Source organism: Schistocerca serialis, chromosome 5 (assembly GCF_023864345.2).
Source record: "Schistocerca serialis cubense isolate TAMUIC-IGC-003099 chromosome 5, iqSchSeri2.2, whole genome shotgun sequence".
NCBI lineage: Eukaryota > Metazoa > Arthropoda > Insecta > Orthoptera > Acrididae > Schistocerca > Schistocerca serialis.
This window is the reverse complement of record NC_064642.1, coordinates 651,323,088-651,335,186: the sequence shown is the minus strand read 5'-3', so window position 1 is coordinate 651,335,186 and position 12,099 is coordinate 651,323,088. Positions and strand designations below refer to the sequence as shown.

Below are 12,099 nucleotides of genomic sequence, written 5' to 3'. Positions count from 1 at the left end.
CACACTACTAAATCTAGCTTAAACTAACGTAAGCTAAGGACGGCACACATACCCATGCCCGAGGGAGGATTCGAACCTCCGACTGGGGATCTATTTATGTGTACGGTAGTCCAAGGCAGTCGTTCCAAACTAAAGAATCGAATGGACACTATCAGCTTACAACACTAGATGAAAAAGTTTGAATCCTGTCACATCGTTTATCTGCCCGCATCCACAGTCCACTCACATTAATGGGACCAGCGCCTATGTTCGACGTCACCATGCACTTATCAGTCACAGAAAGCAGGTGGCAGGACTAGCAGTGAAGGAATACAAAGTGTGTCGATGGGAGGGGTATGCGGAAAACAGTGCAGTCTTTGTCACATTGCGGAAACGGATCAATTTATCTGACTTCCAAAAGGCTACGATCATTGGCTTCCAGGCCAAGGGTGGTAGCATCTACGTAATGGCTAAGTATGTAAGGTCTTCGTGTGCCGCCGTGGTTCAAGTATACCGTGCATGGCAGAAGGGCGCTATCCAAAAGCAAGTCAACTGTGGTGCACCACAGGCCACGGATGACAAGGCTGAATGGCGGCTGCGGAGATATGCACGGGCGAGTACAAGTGCAACAGCTGAGTGACTGACAGCTCAGATGAACCTAGGAGCTATCAGCGGCGTCTCCTCAACGACTGTTCAGTGAACGCTGGTGCATATGGACCTCTGCAGCAGGCTTCTGGTTCATGCACCCATGTTGACTGCAGTTCGTCGGCGACGAAGCCTGGAATTTGCACGACACCAGAGGAATTATACGTTCACTGGGTGCCTACAAGATCATTTTCGGGCGATCACATGTACGACATGAAACGTTTGAAATCAAACATCCTGCATCAATCGAGAGATAGTTTTGGTTTGAGGAATGTTTTCGTGGCATTCGCTGTGTGATCTCGTTGTTATGAAAGGCACAATGGATCAACACAAGTATGTATCTATTCTTGGGGGCCACGTCCATTCCTGTATGCAGTTGGTCTCCTCGGCACAACGGCATCTAACAGCAGAAAAATGCAACCCGTAACACAGCTCGGAGTGTACGTGCGTGGTTCTAAAAACACTAGCATGAGTTTAAAGTACTCATCTGCCCACAAGACTCCCCTATTTAACCCCAATCGAGAATGTAGGACCATCGGGCTGTTCGCTCCGTGGATCCTCAACCGAGAAACCTAGGGCAGACAGTCACAGCACTGGAATCGACGTGGCCTGTTGGTATCTTGCAGAATCTCATTCGCTCTCTTTTTGAACCTCTTGCATCGATCTGCGCTGCAGAAGTTGGTTATCCTGGATTTTTGCAGGTGGGCACATTAATGTGACTGGACAGTCTATAATACTGAAGTAAAGTGAAACGTAACGCACGTGTGAAATCAGTAATTCTATCAGAGAATTGAAAACATATTTGTTGGGAGACTCTTGAGGAAATCGAATGTCATACTCCACTGGTCGTTATACAATCAGCATGATGGATAAGATTGGATCGTAACAGATCGGTGTGTAAGAGAGGTGTTAAGGGCACTGAAACAGAAATCTTCAGAAGACTAACAAAACAGTTCTCACTGCTTAGTAAATTAGAAACGTGATATTTGAGACAAGGTACGCAACAAACATTGCCACCCACCACAGTGTAATACTCGCAACGATCAAGGGAATAAACTCGTGTTGCGTAAGGAGAAATACTGACAGACACTTCATCTTCGATTTCTATTTTAATGTGTTAGCTAGGGGCTCATACTCGTGAGAACTACCCTTAACCATGCACTTAAGAGTGGTCCGCGAAGTACATCGTGTGATTTTACTACGAGCCGTTAGCGGCATATTCTCTAATGTTTTTGCTGATCTTTGCCATTACCAGTTTTAAATATTCATATGTAGTAGTCAGACCAAGCAAGATCAGCCCATCAAGTGTTGCATTAACGCTTACTCGTAAACGTGAAAAGTATTTTGACTGGAATTATGTACTCTCATTTGGTAGGAACGTCCCGTAATAGTCTCGAATGATATTCCGCGTAACAATAGGTAATAAGTAAGGCAGCTAAATGTGTAGAATAACTAGTAAACCAGCAGCTTCTGAGGAGGGCTGCTGTGATGCGGCAGTTTGCAGACCACGCGCGCGGGCCAGAAAGACCAAGTCAGGCCCTTAACGATGCATTAGAGACTGATCAATAGTGAGGCATGTAGGAAGAGTTCTAATACAGCGCGCGACACACTGACTTTCCAGACATTTTCGCGTAACAGTGGCGTGTTTCAGTTTCTTATCACTAACACGATAATACGCGTTGCATTTTACTATCTTTTCCAATTTTTAGTGATTTCTAGTAAATATACAAGTACCATTTCGCTTCATGTGCTGGTGTCTTCGTTTTGTTTACTACCCCCATGCAGCAGTGATACAAAGCAAGTGTTCACCCAATGAGTCACCAGATTTGCTCATCTCGAACGATTATAGTACATATTTAACTGTAACGAATACTATTCAAGTACGAGAGTAACAATAACAACAGCGATAATAAAATAAACATTAATGGTACAAGACGTGGTTGTATAATGCAACACGCAACACGCTCGCTTGAAAGGCAGTGAATTGAACCAGGCCGGTATCGAACGCTCGTGACGGTTTACCGACCATGGGCTGGTACACCAGCTTGCCTGAATGTGGTTTCTAGATGGTTTACCAAGCCCATTTGGACAAATGCTGGGCTGATCCCCAAATACTGCCTCAGAGATGTCTCTACCCTATGCAACATCTCGTCATCATAATCGCGCCGCATCCTGTGTAAACAGATAGCGGAGCATTTTGACCCGTGACCATCTGTTTACAATGGCACAAATGCTTGGTCAGTGAGCAACACCATTGCTGAAACTCGGCTTGCTTCGGCAAAATCATGGCAAATGGAATATGCGGCATCTGGGATGTCTGCTCATCAACAAGCTCACCATGACGCGTATAAATGCTGACTGTCCATCCGACGAGTGACGAAGTGGCATCGAATCAGTAACTAATGCGGAGCCGGTTACATGAGGCATGACGCTCATCCTATCCCCTACACCAATTTGCTGGAGCAATTACATCAGCTCGTCCGTCACCCTACTGGAGAGGTTACCCGAGAATCAAGGTGCTGCGCCAATGGGCAGACTATCGAACTGAGGCCCTACCAACGCCGATTCACTCAGCATCCACCGACGCCAGACGAAACCAGTCAGATGAGAGATCCGTTCATAATGGGCTACTCCCAATCTCAACGCATGTCACGGAGACTGCCAGTACTGCTTTCTAGCGGGCCGCTACGCCAGAAGTTTCAGCAGGGAGGAGGAGTATGCGAAATGGAATGACATCTGGATCCCGACGCTGAAGAAGTCTTCCACATGGGGTGACAGGAAGAGCGGACAATGTCAATCGACAACGGCCAATTGCGCTAGGGTATTCGAAGCATGAGACGTCACTGCACAGGAGCACGCTGAAGCGTAATTTTGCTGCCGCAGACAGTGGCAGGCTAGGGTGTGAATCGAATACTCGAAGAAGCTACGATCCCCCTTGAAGATGTGCACCGCAGATGGGAACGAAACGTTGGGCTTCCATTCGACACAGGGTAATAGGCTGGAACTTTTGATTGATTGCGACATTTCTGGCTATGAAAGTTTATATTTTACGAGTATTGACTGGATTTGCCTACAGTGAATACAATACACGTACAGTTACAATAGGATAAAACACAGAAACTTTACACGATTCTTAGGCAGATAGCGCATACGAAGTTTTTCCCTCAAGTTACCTCGACGACTGTACCTTTACGACGAACATCCGGCCATGAATACACCCACCACGAGTAACATAAAATCTGCCACATCCTAAAAACGGAACCCTATACTATAACGGATAAACGCTAGGGAAAGACAGATTAAGAGCATATTCGTGGCTAGGTGTAACAGACAAAATTAAGAAATCGTAATCAAGTGAACAAATCTTAATTTCACGGAAAGAACATCTGTCTTCTTTGCCGTTACTTCGTCACGAATGTTCTTACATGTTTACCATTATAATTATCTTTTTCTGAAGAGAAGTTTTTCTAAGTAACGATAAGAATTCTCTGAGCCCTAAAAATAAGTGACAATGTCGTCTGCCGCGTTAACAGTTTCGCTAACACTGCTGCTGGACGATTGTCACTCGAAAGTGGTATTCAGCAAAACCGTAAAAACTTAGAATCTCTGTACATCGAAAACGCTGCCCAAGTAGTATTTGCTACATCTAACTATGGATTAGAGCCGTGGGAAGAATGAGCAAAAGCACTGACGTGTCAGGAATATACTCGTACTTCCTTGCCAGTCGCCACTGGAGTAGTTTTTACTCTTCCTTCTTTTTTGACCCTGTTAACACATGTCGTCAGATCAAATTCTGCCCGAGATTACATCAGTATCGTTCTATAGAATGATCACTTGAAACTTCACTTTATTAATCACTTCGTTCCCAGCGAGGAAAAGATACCATGGTTTCCGTTGACACGAGGCACCACATGAAATACGTAATAAGCAGTATTTGTCCGACCTAACCCATTATTCACAGTGTAAAAAGGAAATTGCAGATGTCAGCGGAAATATCAGTGGAACCGCACCTGGCGACCCGTAGCAGACACACCCCATGTGTATGGGATACTCCATACTTTCAAATAGTTTGGCTCTCATCTTCAATGCCAACGAACTACACTCCTGGAAATGGAAAAAAGAACACATTGACACCGGTGTGTCAGACCCACCATACTTGCTCCGGACACTGCGAGAGGGCTGTACAAGCAATGATCACACGCACGGCACAGCGGACACACCAGGAACTGCGGTGTTGGCCGTCGAATGGCGCTAGCTGCGCAGCATTTGTGCAACGCCGCCGTCAGTGTCAGACAGTTTGCCGTGGCATACGGAGCTCCATCGCAGTCTTTAACACTGGTAGCATGCCGCGACAGCGTGGACGTGAACCGTATGTGCAGTTGACGGACTTTGAGCGAGGGCGTATAGTGGGCATGCGGGAGGCCGGGTGGACGTACCGCCGAATTGCTCAACACGTGGGGCGTGAGGTCTCCACAGTACATCGATGTTGTCGCCAGTGGTCGGCGGAAGGTGCACGTGCCCGTCGACCTGGGACCGGACCGCAGCGACGCACGGATGCACGCCAAGACCGTAGGATCCTACGCAGTGCCGTAGGAGACCGCACCGCCACTTCCCAGCAAATTAGGGACACTGTTGCTCCTGGGGTATCGGCGAGGACCATTCGCAACCGTCTCCATGAAGCTGGGCTACGGTCCCGCACACCGTTAGGCCGTCTTCCGCTCACGCCCCAACATCGTGCAGCCCGCCTCCAGTGGTGTCGCGACAGGCGTGAATGGAGGGACGAATGGAGACGTGTCGTCTTCAGCGATGAGAGTCGCTTCTGCCTTGGTGGCAATGATGATCGTATGCGTGTTTGGCGCCGTGCAGGTGAGCGCCACAATCAGGACTGCATACGACCGAGGCACACAGGGCCAACACCCGGCATCATAGTGTGGGGAGCGATCTCCTACACTGGCCGTACACCACTGGTGATCGTCGAGGGGACACTGAATAGTGCACGGTACATCCAAACCGTCATCGAACCCATCGTTCCACCATTCCTAGACCGGCAAGGGAACTTGCTGTTCCAACAGGACAATGCACGTCCGCATGTATCCCGTGCCACCCAACGTGCTCTAGAAGGTGTAATTCAACTACCCTGGCCAGCACGGTCTCCGGATCTGTCCCCCATTGAGCATGTTTGGGACTGGATGAAGCGTCGTCTCACGCGGTCTGCACGTCCAGCACGAAAGCTAGTCCAACTGAGGCGCCAGGTGGAAATGGCATGGCAAGCCGTTCCACAGGACTACATCCAACATCTCTACGATCGTCTCCATGGGAGAATAGCAGCCTGCATTGCTGCGAAAGGTGGATATACACTGTACTAGTGGCGACATTGTGCATGCTCTGTTGCCTGTGTCTATGTGCCTGTGGTTCTGTCAGTGTGATCATGTGATGTATCTGACCCCAGGAATGTGTCAATAAAGTTTCCCCTTCCTGGGACAATGAATTCACGGTGTTCTTATTTCAATTTCCAGGAGTGTATAAGACAGTCATGGCTATGTAACAGTCAAAAGCCTCCAACTATTAGAATTTCTTTATTTAGTATCAGCGAAAAGTATGTTAATATTACACACGTTTTTAGAATCGTAAATTTACTACAAGTAACCTCGCCATTGCCCATCTAATGGACTCCTCTCTTAAGCGGTGTAGTAAACAGCGGCTGGCATTGAGAAGGTCATTTAAAATGATAGTTAAATTCGCTACACCCGTATAGTTTCGTTTCAAAATAGGATAAGATTATGGAAATTCGGATCTTAAGTGCCTTCAGTTCTTTTTACACAGCACATGAATTAGTGACTGGTAAGGTTAGACAGCATGTGAACCGCTTACATGGAGCTGAAACATTCGAATCAGAATATACTGATAAGACTTTGCAGATCTACAGGGCGAACCACAACTCCACAGACACGAAGTGGGGCCGTTGGGGTCTACTTATGATTTTGTCATAGGGTACCCGCAGCCATCGTTGGTTCATTACAGAGTATGCTGTAGATATGATTCACTCTGATTATTACCAAAAACACTGTTGTTTCTTTGAAAATACCTTAGTAATAGTCAAATAAACTATAATATGCAATCACCAGAACATACGACTAAAAACCCAGTGTTATGCAACAATTAATCGATACAAAAATACTGTGATGTGCTTGCCGTCCCTGCAATTTAACCTAGCGGCTTAGTGCCGCACTTGCAGTACATTTAATGAATCCATGTACGAAATGCATATTGGCCAACTCTTCATCGGTAAACAAACTCCTGCCGCCTTCTATCAGTGCAAGCGTTCTACTAACACTGCTGGAAAAACAAACACGACACAGAACCGTGCACTACGTAAAGCCAGTTTGTGAGTGAAATGGCACTATGGTGATCTATTCCATTGTTTGGTCACTACTTCAAGCCTCGGATGTGTAGCGGAGTGTGCTCTGATATGAAACTACCTGGGAGATTAAAATTGTGTGCCGGACGGAGATTCGAACTCTGGAAGTTTCATTGGAGATGTTTCTACACTTTGATAAAGAAAGTCACACAGGAGACGAAAAACACGCAGGAGAAAAATATCAGAATTTTTTTTTATTACATTTGCGTATAGAGCGAGAGAAAACCGACTGTCTCTACGCCACGCTACGCGCCATTAAAATTGCTACACCGAGAAGAAATGCAGATGATAATCGGGTATGCGTTGGACAAATATATTATAATAGAACTGATATGTGAATACATTTTCACGCAATTTGGGTGCATAGATCCTGAGAAATCAGTACCCAGGACAACAACCTCTGGCCGTAGTAACAGCCTTGATACGCCTAGGCATTGAGTCAAACAGAGATTGGATGGCGTGTACAGGTACAGCTGCCCGTGCAGCTTCAACATGATACCACAGTTCATCAAGAGTAGTGACACGTATTGTGACGAGCCAGTTGGTCGGCCACCATTGACCAGACGTTTTCAGTTGGTGAGAGATCTAGAGAATGTGCCGACCAGGGCAGCAGTCGAACATTTTCTGTATCCAGAAAGGCCTGTACAGGACCTGCAACATGCGCTCGTGCATTATCCTGCTGAAATGTAGGGTTTCGCAGGAACCGAATAAAGGGTTCAAATGGCTCTGAGCACTATGGGACTCAACTTCTGAGGTCATTAGTCTCCTAGAACTTAGAACTAGTTAAACCTAACTAACCTAAGGACATGTCACACATCCATGCCCGAGGCTGGATTCGAACCTGCGACCGTAGCGGTCTCGCGGTTCCATTTTGCGCCTATAACCGCACGGCCACTACGGCCGGCCGAATGAAGGGTAAAGCCCCGGGTCGTAACATATATGAAATGTAACGTCCACTGGTCAAAGTGCCGTCAATGCGAAGAAGAGGTGACCGAGACGTGTAACCAATGGAACCCCATACCATCACGCCGGGTGGTACGCCAATATGGCGATGACGAATACACGCTTCCAATGTGCGTTCACCGCGATGTCACCAAAAACTGATGCGACCATCATGCTGCTGTAAACAGAACCTGGATTCATCCGAAAAAATGACGTTTTGCCATTCGTGCACCCAGGTTCGTCGTAGAGTATACCATCACAGGCGCTCCTGTTTGTGAAGCAGCGTCAAGGGTAACCGCAGCCATGGTCTCCGAGCTGATAGCCCATGATGCGGCAAACGTCGTCGAGACGTGGCTGCACGATCCGTTACTGCTACGCAGACAAGATGCCTATCGTCTCGACTGCTAGTGATACGAGGCCGTTGGGATCCAGCACGGCGTTCCGTATTACCCTCCTGGACCCAACGACTCCATATTCTGCTAACAGTCATTGGATCTCGGCCAACGCGAGCAGCAATGTCTCCATACGATAAACCACAATGGCGATAGGCTACAATCCGACCTTTATCAAAGTCGGAAACGTGATGGTACGCATTTCTCCTACTTACACGAGGCATAACAACAACGTTTCACCAGGCAACACCGGTCAACTGCTGTTTGTGTATGAGAAATCGATTGGAAACTTCCCTCATGTCAGCACGTTGTAGGTGTCGCCACCGGCGCCAACCTTGTGTGAATGCTCTGAAAATCTAATCATTTGCATATCACAGCATCTTCTTTCTGTCGAGATTTTAAACATGGCTGCAGCAGTCGGTTAAATTTCGCGTCTGTAGCACGTCATCTTCATGGTGTAGCAATTTTAATGGCCAGTAGTGTATATAATCTTTCTCAAATACTGGTTCTATATACACTCCTGGAAATTGAAATAAGAACACCGTGAATTCATTGTCCCAGGAAGGGGAAACTTTATTGACACATTCCTGGGGTCAGATACATCACATGATCACACTGACAGAACCACAGGCACATAGACACAGGCAACAGAGCATGCACAATGTCGGCACTAGTACAGTGTATATCCACCTTTCGCAGCAATGCAGGCTGCTATTCTCCCATGGAGACGATCGTAGAGATGCTGGATGTAGTCCTGTGGAACGGCTTGCCATGCCATTTCCACCTGGCGCCTCAGTTGGACCAGCGTTCGTGCTGGACGTGCAGACCGCGTGAGACGACGCTTCATCCAGTCCCAAACATGCTCAATGGGGAACAAATCCGGAGATCTTGCTGGCCAGGGTAGTTGACTTACACCTTCTAGAGCACGTTGGGTGGCACGGGATACATGCGGACGTGCATTGTCCTGTTGGAACAGCAAGTTCCCTTGCCGGTCTAGGAATGGTGGAACGATGGGTTCGATGACGGTTTGGATGTACCGTGCACTATTCAGTGTCCCCTCGACGATCACCAGTGGTGTACGGCCAGTGTAGGAGATCGCTCCCCACACCATGATGCCGGGTGTTGGCCCTGTGTGCCTCGGTCGTATGCAGTCCTGATTGTGGCGCTCACCTGCACGGCGCCAAACACGCATGCGACCATCATTGGCACCAAGGCAGAAGCGACTCTCATCGCTGAAGACGACACGTCTCCATTCGTCCCTCCATTCACGCCTGTCGCGACACCACTGGAGGCGGGCTGCACGATGTTGGGGCGTGAGCGGAAGACGGCCTAACGGTGTGCGGAACCGTAGCCCAGCTTCATGGAGACGGTTGCGAATGGTCCTCGCCGATACCCCAGGAGCAACAGTGTCCCTAATTTGCTGGGAAGTGGCGGTGCGGTCCCCTACGGCACTGCGTAGGATCCTACGGTCTTGGCGTGCATCCGTGCGTCGCTGCAGTCCGGTCCCAGGTCGACGGGCACGTGCACCTTCCGCCGACCACTGGCGACAACATCGATGTACTGTGGAGACGTCACGCCCCAGGTGTTGAGCAATTCGGCAGTACGTCCACCCGGCCTCCCGCATGCCCACTATACGCCCTCGCTCAAAGTCCGTCAACTGCACATACGGTTCACGTCCACGCTGTCGCGGCATGCTACCAGTGTTAAAGACTGCGATGGAGCTCCGTATGCCACGGCAAACTGGCTGACACTGACGGCGGCGGTGCACAAATGCTGCGCAGCTAGCGCCATTCGACGGCCAACACCGCGGTTCCTGGTGTGTCCGCTGTGCCGTGCGTGTGATCATTGCTTGTACAGCCCTCTCGCAGTGTCCGGAGCAAGTATGGTGGGTCTGACACACCGGTGTCAATGTGTTCTTTTTTCCATTTCCAGGAGTGTATTTACATTATAGTCTTTCGCCCCAACAATGTCGCCTTTTTCCCAGGTACTCTCATCAGATTTCCAAAAGCATTTCTGTTTCGCTTTCTCAAGGTCATTTCTTACCTATTATGATTATAAGAGTACATACTGATGTGTCGATGTCTGTTACTGTGCGTACTTAACAAGGATGTAAACTGTGTCCCGCTTCTCAACAATTAGCATTACTACCATCTTGTATAGGGTTTCCGCTGTCCACATGCCTTCCATATGCGCATCCAGTTACGACTGTGGGCTGAGGATGACACGGCGACCGATCGGTACCGTTAGGCCTTCATGGTCTTTTCTGGAGGAGTTTAGTTTTAGTCTGAGACACGCTTTCCTTCAGTCCGATCCATAAACGTAACTGTAAGTCTTCCGACCGCGCAGACCTCTACCTACACTTTATGGTCAAACAGTTTATATCATTTTGTAAAAATTAATTTTAATGTTTACTGGTGTGACGGGTTCTGTAACTGCATGTGTCTAGTAGAAAGCAAAACTAAGATGAACCCTACCTGCCTCAGTGAGCTATTACGCTAATTGTGTGATAGAAAGGAAAATAATGGCCATTAGTTGTACCCGCGAAATTTTGCTTCGTGTCCTACCAATGATATTTTATACTGTGTACCAGCCGGCAAAGATTGCTACCACTATGATTTTGAAAATATAATGGTCGAATTTAAGAAATAAGTACAACTTCCATTATTCAAACATATTGATATGTTTACTAATGCAAAGTTTCTGAATTTTAGTAGGTTTAGCCGGTCGGAATGGCCGAGCGGTTCTACGCGCTTCAGTCTTGGGACCGCGCGACCGCTGCGGTCGCAGGTTCGAATCCTGCCTCGGCCATGGATGTGTGTGATGTCCTTAGGTTAGTTAGGTTTAAGTAGTTCTATGTTCTAGGGGACTGATGACCTCAGCAGTTAAGTCCCATAGTGCTCAGAGCCTTTAACTAGGTTTGTAATTGGTGGAATATAGAAAGATTTACCTCGAGCACTGTTCCAAGCTTCTCGACGACGAACACGAGTGCCACGCATATGACGCCCACTGCCAGCACTATGCCCTGCATGATGAAGTTCACCTTCTCGTCTGATATTTTGTCAGACACGCGCGGCAGCACGAAGTCTTCGTAAATGGTACCGGACAGGGAGTTGAGAGACCCAGACATGGAGCTGGAACAGATAAAGAACTGAAACAGTCAACCCAGTCAAGCTTATTAGAACTTACACTTGTCAGAGACAGTGCCAAATAAAGTATGGCCTTACCTACAAGCAGTCAGAAAAATGTCGAATAGTTAAAAAAAAAAAAACATGTTCTGCCTTTTCTACATCTTGTGTCAGTGCATAAATAGAACCATTGAAACATTATAATAATAAAAATATTATAGTTTTTGAAGGACTTGTACCGCATCATTTACTATATTAACGAAGGAAGGCGTTTATTGTATGTAATAAGCTTTAGAACCCAAACCATTAATTTGCTATCATTTTGATCTATAGAGGCTAATTCGTATTTGGCAAAAGCATATAACGCTATGACTACACAAAGGCGCCAAAAATGAATAGGAATTACGAACCGAATATTTTACAGAAGGAAAAGTATTGTCTGTGGTCTATTAAATAAAAAAAGGAATCCATTATCAAAGAGGTTTGTACTGTATGTTGCTCTGTATGGTGCCGAAATGTGGACACTGTGCTGGAGAGAAGAGAAAAGTGTACAATCTTTCGAGATTTGGAGAAGAATGGAAGATATGAAATGAACATA

General features: G+C 47.2%; 1 protein-coding gene across 1 annotated transcript in view; it reads right to left on the bottom strand.

Annotated features, from left to right (window-relative positions):
- LOC126480666 (sodium-coupled monocarboxylate transporter 2-like) overlaps nt 1–12,099 on the bottom strand; it is a 110,790-nt gene that overhangs the window by 17,204 nt on the left and 81,487 nt on the right. Inside the window, exon 10 of the mRNA XM_050103889.1 lies at nt 11,324–11,507. Within this exon, the coding sequence (XP_049959846.1) occupies nt 11,324–11,507 (184 nt within the window). The remainder of the gene's footprint in view (nt 1–11,323; nt 11,508–12,099) is intronic.